The sequence below is a fragment of the Chrysemys picta genome, chromosome 3 (genome assembly GCF_011386835.1).
Source record: "Chrysemys picta bellii isolate R12L10 chromosome 3, ASM1138683v2, whole genome shotgun sequence".
Lineage (NCBI taxonomy): Eukaryota > Metazoa > Chordata > Testudines > Emydidae > Chrysemys > Chrysemys picta.
In genome coordinates this window covers 171,111,604-171,135,094 of record NC_088793.1, presented here as the reverse complement: position 1 = coordinate 171,135,094, position 23,491 = coordinate 171,111,604, and the positions used below count along the sequence as shown (strand labels likewise).

At 40.5% G+C, this 23,491-nt stretch overlaps 1 protein-coding gene across 7 annotated transcripts in view; it reads right to left on the bottom strand.

Moving 5' to 3' along the window:
* Positions 1-23,491, bottom strand: part of MTA3 (metastasis associated 1 family member 3) — a 262,904-nt gene that overhangs the window by 78,647 nt on the left and 160,766 nt on the right. For all 7 annotated transcript variants that reach the window (XR_010599913.1, XR_256380.5, XR_256379.5 and 4 more), the window contains exons 13-15: positions 22,254-22,405; positions 21,160-21,382; positions 4,236-4,322 (exon numbers count right to left, since the gene is read on the bottom strand). Coding sequence is in view for 4 of the 7 variants with exons in the window: in XM_065589544.1 (XP_065445616.1) it covers positions 4,236-4,322; positions 21,160-21,382; positions 22,254-22,405 (462 nt within the window). In the remaining 3 variants the exon portion in view is untranslated. The remainder of the gene's footprint in view (positions 1-4,235; positions 4,323-21,159; positions 21,383-22,253; positions 22,406-23,491) is intronic.

Below are 23,491 nucleotides of genomic sequence, written 5' to 3'. Positions count from 1 at the left end.
GGGCTTCCCCTGTCTGGCGGCTTCTGACGGGGACAGGGTTGGGGTGGGGGGCACGGGGGCTTCTCCCATCCTGTGGCTTCTGCTGGGGACGGGGGCTTCCCCCACCTGCCCAGCAGCTGGGACTCCGGGCTTCTGCCACCTGGCAGCAGATTTTTGCCGGGGCCACTGGGCACGGGCCCTATTGGCCCAGTAGCTAATCCACCACTGTACATTCCTCTCCAGAGCCTGAAATGGAACCCAAGATTCCTGAGTCTCAGCATTCCTCTGCTGTCAGCAAATATCTGTGAAACCGAAGAAGTGGGCTGTAGTCCACGAAAGCTTATGCTCTAATAAATTTGTTAGTCTCTAAGGTGCCACAAGTACTCCTGTTCTTTCTTCTGGCAAAGTGTCCCATGCTCCTCTAGTGCTGGTCCATAGAGGATAGCAACCCATTATTACTATCAGTTAATCCATTAGCTCAAGTGGCAGAGGCCTGCGTGATGGATCTAAAGGTTCTAACCCTGCTGACGACCCACGTGGGTGACAATATTATACCATATGATAGAATTTCTGTTTTTTTTCCAGTTTCCTTTTTAAAAAACTAGGAAATTACACACAACAAAAACTATGTGAAAAGAACATTACTCAGGTTATAAAGTCAACCAAGCAAAAGTTAGGAAATGCCCGAATTAAGATTGCCTGGAAAATCAATCTTGGGTCACATCCTAGGGATCTCATTTAGGTCACTTGCATAGCAGTACAACACATAACCACTAAGCATGACTCATTTTATATTTCCATTTCAGAGATCAAAAGTAAGGCAAATTAATACTTCAAGCACTTATTAACATTTATACTGTGCTAATGCCTTGAAGCCAGCCAGGTTGGATATTGTGCTAGACACTGTATAAACATATAGGTTCAGATCCTCAAAAGTATTTAGGGTGCCTAATTGCCATTGACTTCAGTGACAGTTAAGTGCCTAATAACTTTGAGGATCCGGGCTATAGTAAATTACAATCCTTACCCTCAAAGGGGTTATCTATCTCAGGTAACACTGCTAAGGCAATCAAAATACCAAAAATGAAAATAAATTAGGGACAATTTTTTTTTAAGTTGACTCAAGTTAGGAACCTAAATAAGTGACCTAATTTTCAGAGGTACCGAGCACCTGTCACTCCAACTCATCGCTTCTCAACTACCACAGGTGCAAATGTTGACTTAGGTCTGCCAAGTGGAAAAGCAGCTATGCACTAACGGGCAATATAAGACACTCAAGTAAGCAAGATTCACTTCAGGGATTTTTGTTCACTACACACAGTGAAAGCTAAATTGATTGCACAGGAAGGAATCCCAATCTCTCCAAGGAGGGGCCAATCTTTAATGCTTAGTCCTGCTGTGCAATGCGCTCCTCAAGAAGCAGAAAAGGGATAATGGAAAGCCATGATTCAGAATGAGTGGGTAGGTGGAAGCTCTTTTGACATTCTTTCACGGAATGAAGAGAAAAAATGATCTCCTATGAGGCATAACTAAATGTGTTCTAACAAATATTTGATGGAATGGTATGGAAAAATGAAAAGCAGACCTCAGATATGGCATGGGATGAATTTTAGAAGCAAAATAATATCCTACAGATTGTATAAGGTCAGACTTTATTTTATTCAAATACGCACACTAAGCAACACTAAAAGCCACCTACTAGCCACCTTCTGTGGAGCTATTTCATCTGTTGTACTGTTCAGATTAGTAATTGAAACAAACAAACTGGCAAAAGTGAAAAAGAGTGAATATTTATGCATCCGAAGAAGTGGGCTGTAGTCCACGAAAGCTTATGCTCTAATAAATTTGTTAGTCTCTAAGGTGCCACAAGTACTCCTGTTCTTAGAGCGAATATTGTCATCATTAAACTTTTCATAATAATTTCATCATGTTCACTCTGCAGGCCCACTTTCAGGGAGATAATACTTCATGGGAATATGTTGTTCTCTGTTTTCCCACATTGGTCCAGGTAATTCAACTCAGCATAAGAAACTAGATTGCTTAAGGTTGAATTTGCAGCTATTTAGGGAACAAGCAGCTGTGTTTTTCCCTTGATAAGCATAAGGCCACTACTGAGGGACAAGCATATATGTTTTTGGACTTCTGAGGCCAAAAGATGTCCAGATTAATAAATAACATCTGCCCAGGACTCTTTCTAAAAGTTCCTATTTGTCAGTTTTAGACTTCAGTTTATTAATACTGGGAAAAATCCTGAGACTTTTATTATTTATTCTGTGTGGATAGATAGATAGATTTCAATGGGAATTTCAGTGAAAACTGTGGGTTGATTTCCACTGACAGTTACACCTGTGTAAATCGATTGTAACACCATTGGCTTCATAGCATTACTTCAGATAGCATTACATGGGGGTAATATTTGGCTCACTCTTTGTTGCTCTGCTTATTCTTAATGCTTATCTCTACTTCCTTGTGCCCCTAAGAATTAGATTGACATCTTTATATGGAATAGTATAGCTCAAAGCGCTTTCCCTATCTCTGTAGTGAATGCATAAATATTTAATTGCCATCAGTGGCCCCTTTTGAAGATGGCAGTTTTTGATTTATTAATATTGAGCTAAAAATACTGGAATCTCCTTTATCCCCTTCTCTCCAGTACCCCCTTCTTCCACTTTTTCTTCCTAGGAGCTGTGATCCAAATATGTCATAACATGCTGATATAGTCTCTTTCCTGGTTTTGCACCGGATAACATCACATCTTTCTAAGCAGGTTTGTAGATTAGAAAAAATTGGTAACATCTTAGAATGGAATTCTGAAAAGTGCTCAGCATTGGTCTAACTCTGCTCCCTTTTGAAGACCACCATCGAGTGCTTTTGAAAATGTCACCATTGAGGTATCAGAGTGGCAGCCGTGTTAGTCTGTATCCCCAAAAACAACGAGGAGTCTGGTGGCACCTTAAAGACCAACAGATTTATGTGGGCATAAGCTTTCGTGGGTAAAAACCCACTTCTTCAGATGCATGGAGTGAAAATTACAGATACAAGCGTAAATATATTGGCACATGAAGAGAAGGGAGTTACCTTACAAGTGGAGAACCAGTGATGACAAGGCCAATTCAGTCAGGGTGGATGTGGTCCACTCACAATAATTGATGAGAAGGTGTCAATACCAAGAGAGGGAAAATTGCTTTTGTAGTGAGCCAGCCACTCCCCGTCCCTATTCAAGCCCAAATTAATGGTTTTAAGTTTGCAAATGAATTGTAGCTCAGCAGTTTCTCTTTGAACTCTGCCCTCCCCCCCCAACCTGAAGCAAATACTCACCAGCAACTACACACCACACCACCCCAGGAACCAATCCCTGTAACAAACCCTACTCTACTCTGTCCCCGTATCTACTCTAGCGACACCATCATAGGACCCAACCATATCACCATCAGGGGCTCATTCACCTGCGCATCTACTCATGTGATATATACCATTATGTGCCAGCATGCCCCTCTGCCATGTACATTGGCCAAACCGGACAGTCTCTATGTAAAAGAATAAATGGACACAAATCAGACATCAGGAATGATAACATACAAAAGCCAGTAGGAGAACACTTCAATCTCCCTGGACATTCAATAACAGATTTAGAAGTAGCTATCCTTCAACAACAAAAACTTCAAAAACTGAGCTATAATTCATATGCAAATTTAACACCATTAATTTGGGCTTGAATAGGGACGGAGTGGCTGGCTCACTACAAAAGCAATTTTCCCTCTCTTGGTATTGACACCTCATCAATTATTGGGAATGGACCACATCCACCCTGACTGATCTGGCCTTGTCATCACTGGTTCTCCACTTGTAAGGAACTCCCTTCTCTTCATGTGCCAATATATTTATGCCTAATTTTCACTCCATGCATCTGAAGAAGTGGTTTTACCTATGAAAGCTTATGCCGAAATAAATCTATTAGTTTTTAAGGTGCCACCGGACAACTCATTACCATTGAGGTAAAAATTATTTAAAAAAAAAAATCAGATTGCCAGATTATTTTTCACATGCTAAATATGCCATTTTACACCAATGACTAAAGGCATTCTAACTAAATAGTGCAAGCTCAAACAATTAGAAGAGCACATCTGAGGTTTTAATAATGTATTTTCTTATTCATACTGTTGCCATGTTGTTATGAATTCCCTTATTGGTGAGTACGATTTTTAAATACTGTTAAAGTATTGACATCTCACTTTCCTCCAAGGGAAAATACTCACCTAAATACCCGATGATACAAGACAGTGGTTTTCTAGTGCTTTTGATCTTCAGAGGACTTCCAACTATTTCACAATGTCGGTCTGCATCTGAGGATAAAAAAATTTAGAGAGTTTAAAATAAAATAATTTAATTTTAACAGGCTAGTTCACAAATTACATAAATAATTATGGTACATGTGTACATTTTCTCTATATATTCTCAGTATGACATATTACTGACTAAAAGAAAAAGACTTTCTTTTTATCTTGTATTCCTCTGATGCACACATACTAAAGACTAGGATGCAAAGTCAGGACATATGCTCATGTATGTAAACATGAAAAGATAATATTTGTGAGAACCTATTTTTAGTACACCGGGTAGCTACAAAACCTTTTGGAAAATGACCAACTCTGTGCAAAAGAAAACATCATGAAGATGAAAAAGTGATTTTTCAAAAAATGAATAAAAATAACAACAAAAACAGTCCTGGGCATTAACAGACACCTCTAATAGTCTAATTAAACAGAAAGCCTCATTGCATTAGTTTTTAACAGGCTTGTCTGGCTCTGAAATTGTGAATTAACTTCACTGTGAGAAACGATTATTATTTAAGATTTGGAACTTGCTAAATACTCCACCTATGCTACCCTGGTAAAGTGGTGTTATATAGGTAGGTGATTATTACAAGGATAAGCTTAAAAGAAACCTGCTATAACAAGTTACCAATAATGATATTTATCAACAGAAAAATGTATCTTTCATAAATAGAAACTATGGGTTAAATCCTGGCCCCAAAGAAATCAATGGGAATTTTGCCATTGACTTCAATCAGGCCAGGATTTCATCATTATTATATTACATATTTTTACCTCAGTTTGCACTTTTGAGAAGGTCCTTCAGCTTTATTCATTATATTCTGCATTTTTGTGTACCCTATATCAAAGTCATTAGATGGGATGTTTGAATTTACCTCGTTCCAGACAGAGGACTTCATCCATCAGTCAGAACAGAATCATGCAGGAGGTTTATTAGCTCATAAAAGTACTCATCAGACTGCTCATAACCTACTGTAAGAAGTTTCAGGCAGAGAAAAAAATAAAGTACTCAGCACAAATATCCCAAGTGTTGCATAATTAGCTGTCACAGGATGAGGAATGGGATTCAAAACTCATCAGCTTTTCAACAAAAGAATCAGTTATGGGGCCAATAGTATATCGGAGATTCTTTTTTATTTTTGTTAACTTTCTCGAGTCTTGTTGTCATTTAAATTTGACAAGAATACAGATGAACAGTTTTACCATTGACTTGAATGAATGGAAGCCAAATACATAGTTTTTTAAAAATAGTTGGAAAGACTGATTGGTCTCTTTTCCAGTAGCACTAGGAATAATCATATGGTGCTTTCAGTGTGCCCCACATAAAGGTATATCATATAGTGCAAAAGTAGGCTAATTTCTGCATACTTTGCACATCCCAAACTCCCACTGCTTCTTACACAAACACATATTATATGCAGGTCCATACACCAACATGTGTGTGATCCAATCTGCTAAAAATAGGGATTTGAGCATCTGACTCCAAAACTCAACCATTTATCCAGTATCTACTTTGCCTCTGCCTTGTGTCTAGTTTTTAAATAAAGAATTCCTTCCTATTCATTTTATCCCAGCACAAAACGATCAACACACACAAACACCCTTGTGGCCAGGAGTACCATATGGGTCAATTTATATTTGAGAAAAATAAAGATGAAATTGCACCTTCCAGAAATTTGTAATTTCATATGCAAATTCCATGCAATCCTACGAAAAATTCGCATGGTGCTTTGCCAGGAGATCAATAACAGCTGCAGCATTTATTTGCAAACTTGGATTTTTCATAAAGGTAAGTTCACAACCATTTTTAAACAAATAGGCTATCAAATCTTCATAATGGTTAAAATATATTAAGCAGCATACATGGAGAAATGAAATGATTATATGCTCTGTGCTCCTACTGCAAGTTTCATTAGACAGCTGATATCTGGGAAGCTCAAAGGCTCAAGATCTCAAATACTCTAAAAGCCAAGTACACAGAGTACTTTATATTAAACTACAAATGCTCTTCTCAGTGAAAAAATGCATTAGGACTAACTCAGCCAACATTATTAAGTAACTTAAAACTGTTACACTTCAGATATTTTAAATGAGAGAAGAGAAAGAGGTTTCTCCATTAACTCCCTTAGTAGGATAAACACAGTAGATATTTTTACAGCTACTTTGGGGAGGGGAAGCAGCCACTGTGAAGTAATCTGTGAGATAAACTTCGCATTGTCTGTAAAATGTCATTGAATCCGGGTAAGGAAGTCATGCGCCAGATAGTGGACGCGGGTCTGAAACACAGCCCAACTACAGTACTGCTGTCATACTGCTTGACCACCACAGAGAGGCAGTGGGTGCAGCAGAACAGCCTTTTCCTAAAACAGTCAAAATCGTTTTTAAAACAGTATTCTATATAGTTACCTCTCACAGTATAGGCATATGCTGCTGATTCCCTGCTGCTCTGTTCCTGAATCATGGATTTCTGGTTAAGCTGTGTAAAATACTAAACTCAAAAGCCAACAGTTTATAAAAGGCATTTATTGCTGACATGTTTAACGCTCATCTTTCAAAAATGCCTACCTGTTCCTTGTCAAGAAGTTGGGCAGGATCCAGGAAGGGGACTGCTGGGGTTGTCAGAGAAATCAGTCCATCTTTTAATGGTACATTTGGCCTTTTGAAGTTTACAAGGGAGATTGATCCTGCAACATGCGCTTAACTTTACCAACTGGGGGACTGATCCTGTTCCCATTGTAGTTAATTGCAGAACTCCCATTTGACTTCACTGGTGCATGATCAAGCCTTATTAGTGGTCTCAGAGAAGTAATTGGGATTATTACCACCGTGAAATCCTGGCCCCAATGAAGCCAATGGGAGTCTTACACTGGGGCCAGAATTTCACCCCTACCCTGTTAAGCATGTGCATAAGTCTTTGCTGGATTGGGGTCTAGGTTTGTAGGAGTTTGAATTGCTATTTATGGTAATAGTCTTGTCTTTCCTACTGGAAGAGAGACAGATTGATGTTTCAATAGGATTAACATGAAAGTTCCCCTAGAGCCAGGTGTTCTTTTAAGGTTTGGTGAAAACCTATTAAAATACATTCATTGAATTAGAATATTAAAAATAAAACTAAACCACAAATCCTGGTAATAAATATTTCATGATAACTGTTAGGTAAGGCTCTGTCAAATTAAGAATACCCCCCCCTCATTACTAGCTACAGAATCTCATATCTACACCACCTTTGTGGTTACAAGTCTAACCTCACTCTGCACAAGGAAAGTTGTTAGAGTAATGCAAAAGGTTCTCATTTGTGTCTCATTCAGATTCAGCCTTCTCATGCTAACAACAGCCTTCAGAAAATGTTTTTAAACTAACCCACTCATCTGTAAGGTAGTCTACAAGAAAAATGTTTGTGATTCAATGGAATCCACTTTCCAGGGCAAATGCTGCAGCTACCACATCTTCTAAATGAATACAGTCGTATTATCCAGGAAATAGGCTTCTCAATATGCAACGGCAATGTTTGCTTCGATTCTTATGTTAAATTTCCTCAAAACACACTTTTCAATCCATTCTATTCACTGTTACAAAAAATCCTTTGAAAATTTTCAGCTGAAACCTGTTATCTTTACATCTTCTCAGACCTTTATCTTATGCAAACACTGGCTGCTGAGCTGGTGCCATTGTGAGGTGTTCATTCTTTAAGGAAAAAGATCGTTTAGGGTTTATGGACTTTTTGGAGACTCAAAGAAATACATGGACTTCACAAACAAATGTAAAAAAAAAAAAAGGTAGGTCAAATTGTTGACCAAACCGATCTGTGTATGATCCACCTCCTTATTGCCATTTCAAAGAATGAAATATTCAAGAAGTTGTCATGTTAAGCAAGGAGTTTTCTTCTTTCATCCAAAAGCACTTAAAAAGCAGTGGCCTTTAACTTCCATGTAAAAGAAGTATAAGTTATTATTGTGTTTATAAACTATCAGCTTTTATCAAAAAATAAAACAAAATAAAATAAAATAAAATAAAATAGAGTACTGCAAAATAAGAGATGTACAGAAAACTAAAAAAAAGTAGGGGGATTCTTCTCATTTACATTAAATCCTCTTTTGTACTGCAGAACACTACAAAGAGGCAATCGTGTCAATGAGAATAGGGCCCTCTTTCTTTAAAATAAATAAAAATCAAATTTTTCAAAAATGTCTAAAGTTAGGCACCTGAATTTCCCCCAGTGAAACATCAGGGCACTTTTATTCAGGTGGCTCGCTATGGATTTAGAATACCAGGATTTGAACATTTTGGCCATAATATTAACTTTAATCATTGCACTGGTCAGACACCCATAACATTTGAACGTCAACGATTCCTGTGGGCACCAGTGACAAAGTCGACAGTGGTGATAAAGCCTTAAATAGATAGAATGCAATTGTTATTCACATTGGAAATTGGCCAGGTACCAGAGCAGCCACCCCTACTCTTGTGAAAAGTGTCACAGGATGTTTCACAACAAGAAATGGTCAAGATTTTGGTTTTATATGTCATCTGAAAAACAGCATCTCCAGCAGCAGTCTGCTCCCAATCCTGCTGCCATGAATCATGCTGGGCCGCAGGTTCAACTCAGATTCAAAGAAGAGTGCCATCAACTTGAATTACCAACCTACTTCTTTGGTTTTCCGAGAGGCCTCCCATCCAAGCACTGACCAAGGTCAATCTGCTAATTTACGAGACCTGACAAGCTCACAAATTGAAAAGGCATAGCTATTGCCTGTATGTTAAGATTATATTATGACTGACCACGTCTATTGTCAGAAACACCTATTCTTGTGAATCTCCAGAGCATCAACATAAACTGTCTTTTTCCTTAAAGAATGAACACCTCACAATGGCACCAGCTCCAGCTCAGCAGCCAGTGTTTGCATAAGATAAAGGTATGAAAAGATGTAAAGATAACAGGTTTCAGCTGAAAATTTTCAAAGGGCATCAACATCTAAGTTCTAGTTCCAACTAAGATGATATACAGTGCATGATTTTTATTTCCAGCCAGAGTAAGAACAGATTTACTCTTGTGATTTTCTTCTATTCTGATTAGTGACATTGAATCTTTGCCCACCAGAAGGCTGGGATCTGACACATGTTTTCTGTGAAGTAAGGTTTCTTTTAATCCTCCGTCCTTCCTTTATGCTCTTCGCTTAACACTGTTCTCCACTCTCTTGAGCTTTCTATACAGGAAATGTGGTTTCCTACCCAAACACTAGCTAGCTCTCCTAATCTCAGTTCTTAGCACTGCATGTTGTCTGGTTGAGTGGTTTCCGACCATCTTTTGACTGAACTTTCAGTATTAGATCTATGAGGAAAGGCATCAATCTAAACCTCTAGTCTTCTCTCAGTTATTTTATTATTAATTATTCGTATTGCAGTAGCATCTAGATATCCTGCGATCAGGGTCTCACTGTGCTACTTAACGTTTAATACCATCTTCAGAAAGGCATCTGCTGACGTAAGGGGTGAAGTCCTGACCCCACTGAGGACAACAGCAAAACTCCCATAGTACATAACAAATAGAGCAGGTCAGGAATTCTCCAACGAAACATTTTTCTCATTAGAAAATGCCTATGCTTTGAAACCAAAACGATCTGTGGGAGAGAGTCTGTTTTGGCAAAACTCACAATTCAAAAACATTTGAAAAAATAGTTTCTGGGAAGGGCTGAGCCATTACACACATTGAATCTATTTCCCCATGTTAAGTATCCTCACACCTTGTTGTCAAAGTGTCTGAAATGGGTCATCTTGATTATCACTTCAAAAGTTTTTTTTCTCCTGCTGATCATAGCGCATCTTAATTAATTAGCCTCTTAGAGTGTGTAGGACAACCCCCACCTTTTCACGTTCTCTATGTATATATGTCTCCTTGCTATATGTTCCATTCTATGCATCTGATGAAGTGAGCTGTAGCCCACGAAAGCTTATGCTCTAATAAATTTGTTAGTCTCTAAGGTGCCACAAGTATTCCTGTTCTTTCTGCGGATACAGACTAACACGGCTGCTACTCTGTAAATTGTTGAAGTGTCCTCTTTAGAAAACATCCAAACAAAACATTCTGGTTTTTCATTTTAAATAACTTTGCGCTTCAAAATGTCAGTTTATTTATACTTTTTTAAAAGGTTAAAAACAATAAAAGGTTGAAAACTGCAACAAAACATTTTGATTGACCAGATTCACACAATTTTTTGGATTATCGGTTTGTGAAATTTTTCAAGATTTCAACTCTTCCTCCCAATCTGGGACAGAAAAAATGTTCAAAATCTGGAAAATTCTTGTGGGTCAGGAAAACCAATCATCTCTAGTAACAGACTCCTCCACACATTATAAAATTCAAGGAAAACCAACATGCCAATGAAGGTTACCAAAATCACCAGAAACAAGAAGAGGATTCCAAAATTTACAAATTTAAAGTAATACACAAACTATACTTCACCCACCACTGACATGCAACCACCTTTGAGTTGGAACCCAGCAGCTATTTTACAGAGCCTAGTAACAACACACAACAGTTGACGCAGGAATTAAAAAAGACTATCCTGAGTTGAAATTTACATTAAAAAATGGAGACTGCGTTCTCAGGTCAAGTGAATCCAGATGTAGAACACATCTTTTTGAGTGTGCCCCTCTTCTTGTCCCAAAACACAAACTCAGAGAGCTGCCTAATCAGTGTCCAGTTGAATTCCCTTGAATTTTCACCCAATACCAAGAAAACAATGAAAATGGCAACAACAGTCACTCTAACCATCACACATAGTGGCCTTGACTCCTAAGCCTTCCAATCAGATGAGAAAAGCCTCCTGACCATGTAGTGACGGTCACAGAGCTGCAAGTAAATGGTTCAGACTCTTACAGATCAAATCCTGCCCTTTCCAATTCATTTAAACTTTTGCTCTAAAACAAGCAAAGTAATTTTGTCCTCATCCCTTGCCTTTTCTGATCATTATTTTGCCTCCATACTCTGACTTCTCCTGAACATACTTTGGAACCCAGTTATTAGTTGACCACTAAAGGTTTTTGACACTGCATATTATATACCAAAGACTTACCACCCTCTGGATTCCTTTTATGCTTTGTCTCTTCCAATCATCCACATGCTAATGACATTCCACCACTACAACTGTTCAGATTCTTAAGCCAGCTGCTCATCCCTATTCCTGTCTGGAGAGAGTGACGGATGAGTAGTTCTTAAATCCCATGTAGACATGCTTCTCTTCTTGCAAGCTGCTCTTTGCTTTTTCTCCTCAGTTGCAAATTTGCTGCTTCTTCTGTCCTTTCGGTACCCTCAATCCTACATTCACAATACTCTTTACCTTAAATGCTTATGTACAACATCTAGCTATGGTTTCTTAAGGGGTTATGACTCCTTTTATGGCTCACAAGTTACTCCAGGACTTAAGGGGAAAAAATCAAAACTACACCCAACTGGGCTGCAACCTATCTTGGCTGGCAGGATAACACTGTTGCTTATGACAAGGAGAAGTAGAGGAGGCTGGCTTGCTTGGAAATGCAGCACTCAGGAATGGTAGTAGCCTTTGACTCTGAAAGGAACAAGCCTTCCTCAGGGAAAGCTATGCCTCGGTATAAACTACTGATTCTGCCTCTTGACTGAACAGTTGGAGTTTGCCCAGAACAGTGATCTCTGACCTCCATGTTCAGGGTCCCAACAAAACACCTGATGCTGGTAAATGAAGCATGGATCAGGGGGTATGAAATCTACGTCCTGTGACCAAGGCCAAATGTGAATGCTTGGAGGCCATCAATCATAGGGGGGGAACAAGAGGAGAAATGCATTATTCCATCTGCTTTATCATATACGAAAGAGACGAAGAAGAGCAAATCCTCAAGATGGATTTGGTTCTTCGTGTCCTTTCTTCATAGTTTTAACTAAAGCCAGGGCCTGATGTAATCACAATGGAAAGGCCCTGTAACTGATAATGCAGGTTATGGTGGCTCGAAAAGCAAACAGGCAAATGTGGTAGCCTCTCTGATGAAACTGCTCTGCATATTACTGGTTTCTTCCTAGATGTCATGTCAATCAATATATAATATACCTCATTCTTCTTCGAGTGCTTGCTCATGTCTATTCCATGCGAGGTGTGTGCACGTGCCGCATGTCCCCTTGCTGGAGATTTTTCCCTCAGTGGTATCCATTGGGCTGGCTCTAGTGCCCTTTGGAGTTGCATGTTTATATGCCAGTTTAGGTGGCGCCACCTGCCACACATCCTCTCAGTTCTTTCTTGCTGGTAACTCAGACAGAGGTAGGAGGGTGGGTCATGGAATAGACACGAGCAACACATCTCACAGAACAACAGTTATGAAACTGCAGGGTATAATTGGTTGTCACTGTGTTCAGGACCCAAAGGTCCGATGATATGGATGATCATGCCAGGCTGAAGAGCAACAAATGGTCCAAAAATGAGAGGGGAGGCTGATTTGAAACGGTGACTGGTACAGTGCCCTCGAGTGCACCTTCTAGAGGCCTGCCTGGCCACACCGGAATATCTCTAAGACTTGGAGGCTGAGGTGGGCAGAAGTGGTTGGTGCCATTTATAACCCCTCCCTTTTCTTTTGTAGGGCTCTTGTCTTGGAGGCGCTGAGAACAGAGAAGGCTGCCTGGGGCCTGAAGTGCTTTCTGGAAGCAGACAGAGCATACGGGTCTAAGGATCATAGAGTGGCCCTTGAGTCCTTCAGTCCATGAAGTCTCGTGTCCATCTGCTCTGAGAAAAAGGAGGAGCCTTCAAAGGGGAGGTCCTGGATGGACTGTTAGACCTCGTGAGGAAGGCTGGAGGACAGGAGCCAGGAACAGCACCTCGTGGTGATCGCAGAGGCCACTGTCCGGGCCACCAAGTCGGCAGCGGCCAGAGCCGCCTGGAGAGAGGTCCTGGCCACATTCTTACCCTCTTCCAAGAGGGCCGCTAACTCCTATCTTGACTCTTGGGACAGTGAGTCTTTGAATTTATTCAGGGAGTCCCACAGATTAAAATCATATCTCCCCAGCAAAACTTGCTGGTTGGAGATGCATAGTTGGAGGATATTCATGGAATAAACCTTTCTTCCAAAAAGGTCTAGTCTCTTTGTGTCTTTCTGTTTCAGGTAGCACTTGACTGGCCCTTTCTTTCGCTGCAGACACCACCAGGGACAGAGAGAGAGAGAGAGTGTGTGTGTGTGTGTGTGTATTTCTACTCTGCCCTCTTTGAAGTGGGGGCCAGAAAAGAAGTTTGCCGCAGGGCCTTGACTGGTCCCAACACCATCTCATTGATGGCCAAGGCCACCTTGGATGGCGCTGCAGCAGCCAGGATATCAATAAGGCTGTGAGATGTCTCTTTGAGCTCCTCAGTTTCCAGGTCAGTAGTGACTTGCTTCAGAAGGTTCTGATGGGCCCTGAAATCATCATATGGAAGCAGGCTGCTGGACCTGCAACAGCCTTGTCTGGAGAGGACGAGGAGGAGCTCCTTCCTCGACTATGTCCACTGGAGGCATCTCCTGGATGTTGGTACTGGAGTTCGGATCAGTGCTGAGTGGAAAGGAGCTGTAGCCTGTCTTTTGGAGACCACCAAGTAGGAGTGATGGGAGGACAGATCAGGTACTGAGGGAAACCTCCAGGGGTTTCAGTAGGGCCACATAGGACAGGTGCCCACCGTAGAACCATCGCTGAAGCTTGGTGGCACATAGGTTGGGTACTGATGGTGGGCTTTTGGCGGTACATAAGGTTCACCTTCAGACTCTGAGGAGGATTCTTCTCTTGGCAACCACCATGGAGCGGTACCCACTTCTGCTGCCATATGGTGCCAGGGTTCCAGGGACCGGTGATGTGCTGGAGATCAGGACGCTGGGATGAGGTGGTGCTTGCTGGGGGACCTGGTGCTGGGAAAGCGTCTGATGCACCCTGTTCCCTCCTGCTTCTGGACGCTGGAGCTGGTGGGTGCCCCAATAGAATTGGCAGGACTGGAAGAAAGAGAAAGTCCCTAGATGCCTGAAAAGCCTCCAGGGTTGATGGTACTGTCAGTCCCCTGGCACCACGTTAACTTCCTAGTGTCGGCGGAGGGTCCTACACTGGAATCAAGGCCCTTTGCAGAGTCGATAGTGCTGACATGGGTCCAGGGGAAGAAAAGTGGCCCAGCATGGGTATCACTAAATTGCCTTCTCCCTGCTTGTTTCTCTCTTCTGCACCGGTGAGCACCCTCTCTTGGTACGCTGCTTCTTGTGCTTCCTTCCTTGGCACCGGAGATGGAGAACGGTGCCTGGAAGAGTTCGGTGCCGGGGGAGCGCTTCACACTGACGCTTAAGTACTCGGCACCAAATCAGAGTGGCTCGGCTCTGAGACAGGTCTGAGGGCGGCTTCCATGAGGATAGCCTTCAGTCTGATGTCTCTGTCCTTTTTAGTGTGGAGTCTGAAGTCCGGACAGATCAGACACTTGTCCTTTACGTGCGTTTCGCCCAGGCGCTTTAAGCAGCTGGAGTGCAGGTCACTCATGGGCATAGGCATGCCACAGGAGGCACAAGACTTGAAGCCCGGGGACCAGGGCAAAGAAGTCCCTCTATGACAGAAACTAACTATATACACTAAAACTACTTGAAACTATATACACTACATAGGATAACTATGAATGTAGAAAAAGTCCGAAGACCACTGGGAAGAAGCCTTGCTGAAGCAAGGAGGATCGTTCCAGCAACCATCATGGGCGGTAAGAAGGAACTGAGACAGTGTGTGGCCCGTGGGCTCCAGAGGGCACTAGAGCCGGCCCAATGGATACAATGAAGGGAAAAATCTGCAGCCACAGTGCATGCGGCACGTGCACACACCTCGCATGGAATAGACATGAGCAAGCACTCGAAGAAGAATGAGGTATATTATATATCCTCCATCTTACGCTGGGGTGGAACTGATTGTGTTCTCCCTAGTTTATTTATGAAAATCTCATCAGACAAGTTGATTGTCATGACCAGCACTACTCTATTATCCCTGGCAGGAACAATGCTCCAGGACTTCAGTGAATCATTATGTTCTACCTGATGGATGCTGCACTCCTTCTGGTACCCATTTCCTGAGTTGAATTGGGACCTGAATGAACCCATTCTTTTATTCCCAGTTGGCATTTGACATAAGGATTGCTCTGCCTCATTCATTAATGCAATCATTAATCCAGTAAGACCTGAATTTTTGTTTCTGTGACACCACTTATTTTCCTTTATGGGGGTCTTCATCTTTATGTTAACATTCTTCTGAGATGGAGAACTTGTAACTGACAACATTCAGCCCCAGCCCAGGCCTATATCTGACTTCCCTGGAACCAATGTCTATATGCATCATGAATCCAAGATAGTACAGAAACCATACAACTCTGTATGTTTTTTGAAGCTTTCTCTCTGTCCAAATCACTGATCAGAAAAATTGCCTGGCAAGAAATAAAAGTGAATTTCCTTCTTTTATAAAGCCAATATTAATATTGCCATGACCCTGGAGGAGATCCAGGGGGCATTTTCAGATCAAATGATCTGAAACAGTAATGATTGATGCTGGGGTGGGAAGAAGCTTCTATTTATATGCAAAACTTAGATGTCCGTGAGATGGTAACATGGAAATGTGCAGATAAGCCTCCTTTATGAACTTATTCAGATGTTTCAGACACAGCCCTGCTCTGTTTGTTCCTGATACTCTGAGGCTAGACACAGGATGGGAAACAGGTTGCATTGCTTTGTTCTGAAGTAGGTTATGGATGATTTCATTCATACCCTGGCATTTCCATGGGTTGCTTGAAATTGGGAATGAGCCAAAGCTGTTCCTGTGATTCATTCACAGCTACATAGGGTACCCCTTCTGGACAATGTCCAGTGACCTCATTTTGATCAAAGTTATAGATCGCCATTTGCTCCCAAATGGAAAGAGCCTGGCACCAACCAGGGGTCTAACTCCAGATAAGGCTGGTTGGGAGTTATGCAGATAGCTCTGAGGAAAATAAGGGCAGATGAGACCTCACCTCGTCTACATACCTCGCCACTTGTTCTAGCTACCACTTGCAAAGAGGTGTTTTCTCCTGTTGTATTGCTTCAACTGGCCATATCTAATGGTCCCATCTGTCATCAAAATCTATGTCACATGACCTATATTCCTTTCTATAGCATCTGGCAGGAGCCAGGATTGTAAATCAACTTTTCCAATGCCTTTGAATAGCTTCAACTTTCCATAAAATTTCCCAGGTAGCACTAAGAGAACTCATTTGGCTTGAGCATCTGATCTCAAGGCCCAAAGCCCCACATATTTGCACGAAACAGATTTGTATCTCACTGGCTTTTTCAGGGAGATGACCTTACATGAAGGGATTTTTAAACTGAAAGGGGCTATACTTGCAATAGTGTCTACCCACATTAGCACTGCTTGTGGAAGCATGCAGAAGCACTCTGGGTGTCAGTTTGACACTTATTAATTTATTTTTTCTTGTTGGCCTCATGCCACCTGAGAGCTCTGACATCAAAAGGAGGGACTGAGGTGATGCCTGCCTGGTTGTGACTGTCTGTGAAAGGCCTGGATAGCAAGGAGGCCATTCTTTGAAGTAAAAGTCTCTCCCAGGTAGTAATGTTGAGTTCTTACCCACAAATAGCTACATTTACCTATGGCAGTGACACCAGGATGAATTTGGATTGATGCTTACTGAGACACCTTCTGGCTTCATAAAATCGAAGCCTGGAGGGATAGAAAGAATAAAATGGTGAGTCACAAGGCCTTTTACTGCCTGTTTGTTCTTCCAAATCTGAGCTGCTGTCCCAGCTCTTGGGTACAGGAGGTGAAGGTCGGGGGGAGAGCATGGCAACCTGTAGCGGAACCTGGACACCAGGGTACGATGACCTGTTGTTGCACCTGGTGGTGATAGCCTACTGGTGCCAATCTTTACAATCCTGCCTGGCTTCTTTCCTACTCAGGAGAAGGGAAGGAGGCGACAAGTTCACTCTTGGCTGTGAGGGTGAAGTGCCCTCTACTCACAGAGCTGGCCAAGATCCTCAATGAGAAGCTCAGTGGTAGGGGGGGCAGGAGATAAAGGCCTCTCCTCTGGCTTCTCTTGGCCTACCTCAGTCCCTGAAGCCTGCAGGGGCATGAGCTGCTGAAATGCCTCAGAAGAGAAAGCAGAGTTGAGGGGACAATCGCTCCAAAAGACAAATGCAGCCCTGGGACAGAATATTAATATTTAAAGTTGTTGATTTAGAAACTGATCCTGAAAGGTGCTGGTCAACCTCCCCACTTCATAGGTGGAAGCCTCTAAGGATCACCCTTGTGCAATGCATATGTTTCTCTAGTTTAATTTCTCACAGGAAAGCATATCTAAATTCTATGGATATTCCAAACAATTCCAAAGACAAAACTCAACAAAAGAATTAAAAATACATTCACTACATTTCACACACTAACACACAAAACCTTCTTGACCACCAGAAGGGAAGAGTTTGACTTGTGAACCTGACAACTATTTCTGCCTTTAGGGGCAAAAAAAATCCTCACTAGAGACCGAGGAGTTCTGCCTATCCTGTGCCAATAAACCAAGACTTAGGAGTGAAGATCCTACACAGATGCTATCCTTAGGAAAATATGGCTTCTTTTACAGCTCTCAGTAAAAACTCACCTCACCATTCACACACAGCCTACTCCCACCCTGCCTGAAAAGAAACCCTGAGAGAACAGTACAGTTAAGTGGACAGTTCACGGAACTGGGAGTCAGGCAATCTACCTCTGTACCTGGCTTGCTGTATGACCCTGGGCAAATCATTTCACGTTTGTTTGCCCTCCACCCTTGTCTGTTTAGACTGTAAGCTTTTTAATGTGTGTCTGTACAGTGCCTAGCAAGTGTATCCTTGTTGCAATTTCTAGACTACAATACACTTCTACAATACAAATAAAAATAAAATCACATGAACAGGTGAGTCTTGCAGAGCGTCAGAAGGGTCATTACATCCAAGCTTTGGCAAACCAAGATGAAAAGGCAAATTCCAGAGCCCAGGACCCCTCAGCTGTTTCATGCCTTTCCACCAGCAACCTGACACTTTGGCCAGTAGGCTATTAGCTTGAGTGCCTCAGAAGATCACAACAGCTGCAGTACCGCTCAAGGGTGTTACTCAATATTATAGCTGGTGACTCATTTGTGATCAGCATAGACATTAACTGTTGTTAATCAATGTATCTATGCTCCCACATAAAAGTGAATGACATTATGGTTTCTTTCAAAAAGGATGAAACAAAGGCTCAGGAACAGAGGGGGTTAAATTGTAAAATAAGAATCAAGTAAGTGCACTATAACAGAGAAACACATATAAGTCACTGGAAAGAAGAACAAACAACTGCAAGAAACTCAGATTTTACAGCAACTTAAAATTATGTGGCCTATTTGTTATTAGATAAGATTTAATGATGTGCAAGACAGTTCCATGGACAAACAATCCAGGGATGAGGAGTACTATGCTCTTTTATGCACAGAAGATATTGCTGGAGAAATACAATATAAAAACAATATTACACACACACTCTGAGTCCCACTATATCAAATTATTTGATGGTTTTTTTAATCTTTTTCCAAAAACAATCAGTTACTGTGGAGATTTTTAATCTGTTTCAGGGCCAATCGGGGTGGCAGAATACAACGGACAGAATGTAGATGCAATTTTTCCTTCAGGTAAAAACAAAAACTAATGTCAGTGTTGATAAAAAAGATTATTCAAGTCATGATTTTAATTTGTAATGACACTTTTTCAGTCAAAAGAACAAAGAGAAAGCACTCAAGGCACTGTTAGTCTGATGGAAGAATGACTATTTCCTTTTCAAAAGTTCTGCTTTTCATTTCCTTTGTTTTAAAAATTTGAATTGTGTATAAAGTAACGTCCCTTCTAGGATGATGAATTAACAGTCAGACGAACCATTTTGTTTTGTTTCTTCAAACAAGAAGAAATGTTTTCACACCTCAGCTCATAGAGAGCCGAGAAGCTCCTCTTAAATCCACAAACTAGGGGATAAAATCAGAACAAGGAGGGATAAAGGTTCAAGGTTCTCTATCAAAAGTGAATCCAATTCTACAGCTAATTCCCCCCCCAGGCTTTCTTTAGAAATTGGTGCCACTTTACACCAATTTTAAGAAAGACATATTTTCCTCTCATCAATGAGTTGTTATTCTACTGGTCTTGAATCTTTCAAGTGATTTGCTGTAATCTGTATTAAGGATAAATAATTAAACACATTTCAGCCTTCATTTGCCTCTCCTACCAAAATTGAAGCACAGAGCTAAATCACTCTTGCTTTACTTACACAATGGATGCATGCTTCTCCTCTTACAATGTTTTTAACTCCATTGACTTTAGTGGAGTGGCTCCTTATTTACGCCAGTTTAAGGAAAAGGAGAATCAGGCCCAATGAGACTTGCATGAGTAAAGCAAACAGAATTAGTTGCTTAGGCTCAATCATGCAAACACTTATCCAGGTGAGTAACTTTACTCCCATGAGCAGTCTTATCAAGTTTTGGATGTTTGCACGGTTGGCTCCTGTTGGAGTGTGGGCAACAGAGAGGAAGTGAAAATAATCCAAGAATTGATTTAAACCCATGATTTCTTTATCATGAAGAGTAATACATTAACATCCCTATGTAAAACCTTAGGGGAAAATTATTGCTTACTTTTGCCTTAATCCAGTAACTATACTTATAAAATCAGTTCTAATTCTCAAAAATTTTATCTTCAATAATAACATAAGTAACAATGTCCCAGCATGGCTGACCTAATCTTGTTAACTCTTTCTCTGCTAGATCTGATGTTATGTGAGATGATGTGGTAATGCATTCCATACTGGTGCACGGAATGCAAGCGTTGAAGATACTGTCCCATGGAAGTTGAGAAAGTTAGCCATGTGGTATCTGCGTTAAATTATACATTTAGGACATGATCAAAAGCCCAGTGAAGTATCCAATAACTTCAGTGGATGTTGGATTGGGCTCTAAACACACAGGAGCATACAGAAGCCATTAATTTACTACCTTTTCATTTGTAACATTTCTCAGCCATTTCTCACATCTTCACCTCCAAAAAGCTATTTAAGTTCACTCTGGCTAAATAGGCTTTCATTAAGTTACTAATGCAGAAGGTTCTTTATGTTTTTGTTTTACAAGAACACAGCAAAAGCACAAAAACAGTATGGAAATGTGTAAAACTAAAATTTAAGAATGGATGAAAGAAGTAAAACTTTAGTGAAACAGTAAGTGTGGCCATCATGATCTTTAGAGATTAAAAATATGAAGTGGACATAAAAGGCACAGATTCTGCCATCCTTATTTATACGATGAGCAGAACCTTACTCCTTTAATAGTCCTATTGAAATCAAATTGTGTAAGAGTAGCAGAATCTAGCTCTGTATCTTTAGTTGTGAAAAACAAAAAATAAATGCTTTAAAAGCAAACTCATATTTCACCGTACCTTGTAGGAAATATGGCTTGTGTGTTACAGAACATGAACACCAGTTTCCCATAAGATTTGCTGATACTAGCAAAAATGTTTATGACAGTATGTGATATAGGTGGATGAGAAGATGATGCTCTTTCTTAATCCATTTGCCATACCCCCTTTTCAATTCCCATTTCATTCATAAAACTGGCTTGAAATCTTTCCTCAACAGATAGCCTTTGTCTAAATTTGTTGGTGATACACTGGACAAATGTAAACTTAGATCTTGGGGGGGAAAAATAAAACAAAAGAGTTGTAGACAAGAAATGTTTATTGAAAAAGAAAATAAAATGAAAGACAGAAAATGGTTGGAAGCACAGCACATTAAGCTAGGAATTTAAAAACATCTTACATTCTGCCCTAATGGCAGCACAGTTAATAGGGACAAAGGGACGTCTTGCTGCCTGCCGCAACCGGAGGGTATTTTTGCAGACCTGACGGGCAAGTTTTGTCAAACACGTCGTGTGAAGGAAGAAAGCTTGGCGCGTTTTCACCGCAGACTTTGGACTACCAGTGTTACGGACTGGAGTACCCTGCGTAGCCTGGCGTGACATATGAGTTCTAATACGGGGATCCTGTAAAAAATCATAAAATACATACAACTAAAATGCAACAAAAACAACCACAACAGTCTCAAACAGCTACCAAAAATCCCATTACCAATGGTGAACTATAACAAAAGACATCTAAAATTCTGTAGTAAAATGACCGAAATTGAAAGAGAAATGAAGAAATTAGCATATTTTCCTACACAATTGAAGAAGAAACATTGTAGGTCATTTCCCTTAAATTTACGCATCAGAAATAACCACGCAGAATTCACCCAAAGTTTGGAGAAGTCCAGAGGACTAACCATAGGAATATATAATGCCATATAAAAAGATTTGAGTTTTGGCATTTTATAGATACCAACACCATTTGATTGATGACGTGATACTGGTCACCCACCAGAAATGCATGAAGGACATTTTTTTATTTAGGACCCCTGTCACGAGGAAAGTTGAAGGGTGAAATTCACCTCTGCAGAAAGACAGCTCAGGGCCTATGCACCACTCATTAAAGACTTCAAAATTAGACTTCAGTAATGCATAAATCTTGTGCTGGATCTCTGCTGAGATGTGACTTTCACTCAGGTTCCATTGAGTACAGTGGGATGGATTTTGCAAGGGAGTAACTTTATACAAAGGAGTAAATGTTTGCTGCCCTGGTCCTTTAGATTGTAAAACATATGGGCCAGTAAAACACTATATCTCACTCTATGCTTTGTAAAGCACTGAGCACAGTCAAACCTGAAATAAATATTAATAACTCAATACCACAAAAAGTATAAAATGTTCAGTTTCTCAGCAGAGGCTCAAGAAACATTACATGCCACATTTTAAATCACAGTAACTACTGAGAAATATGTCACACTTATATCAGAAACATTTGCCTACATAATCCTACCTCTGTGGTCTGACAGGGAGATAGTTTCTCTTCTTCTGACTGAGTTGGCATTTTCAGGCCACCATATTTCTTCCAATAAATCCAGCAAGATGCACACAATCTACACTGCATATTAGGGGGACCCCAAGAATACCACTGATGAGACTGGGTGGCTAAGGATGAGAAAAAAAAATACAGCTGAATTGATGTATGTTGCATTACATATAATAAATTCAAAAACACTATATGCTATTACTATTCCTCAAGAGCATTATTAAAAGAAGTACTACAAATTTATCAGAGTGAAAAACAGAACTTATTTTAAGGTGATTTAGAGGTCGTATAAAACAATTTTAAAAATTTTTTATGGAAAAATAAATACATTTCCCTATCAGTTTTGAACTTGGGATCCCTAAACGTTAGGAAAAGACTAATTTATTTCTTATGTTTTCAATGAAGTAATAGAAAACAATGCCCCTGAACCCAGAAGAGGTCAAAACTTTTGGTTTTTTTATGTATCCTACAAAACTACTGTTTATGGACCTGATCCCAGTCCCCATTAAGTCTACTTTTGAGTAGACCTAAAACTGGCCTAAACGAAGAGCTTTGCACAGAGGAATCTCCCAACTGGAAGATAGTCAACCATATATTTAATTTTGCTTTCTGTATGAAATATTGTTAAAATTGCATTTGGTGTTCATGATAGAGAGGTGAACAGCGAGGGCACTTTTTATATAAGCTTAGTCACAACTCTAAAGATATATCTCATCTCTTTTTAAGTCCTCAACCTTTTTTGAGCTGAGACCACCATCTGTGCCAAATTTGGTCATATTCTCTCTCATTTGTGCCAAGTCCTGTGGTGAGGTTTGCTATGTAGAAAAGTCCACTAGGGACCTTCCTAAACTCACAAAATGCATTCGCACTTGTGACCAAAGTCAGGATTTGAATACAGAGCTCCAAAGATAAAAGATTACTGTACGAACTCCAGCACATTACCTTGATTCCAGCTCCCCATCCATCCAACTATTACAGTTTTTAAATAGGTCATAAACTTGGCCTAAAATATTGAAGTTAATCTATTACAGTGGTGTGGTTCTGATTTAAGAGTTAAATATGCAGCATTTCTCAATTCTAACTATCAAAAAGAAATCAACCGACACTTTGCTTGGAATGTGGTAACAGATTCAACAAATACATCTGTTTTATCAGAGGGTGCACTGGCAAAAAACCGCCCCACAAATGTTCAAATGACATCTGCA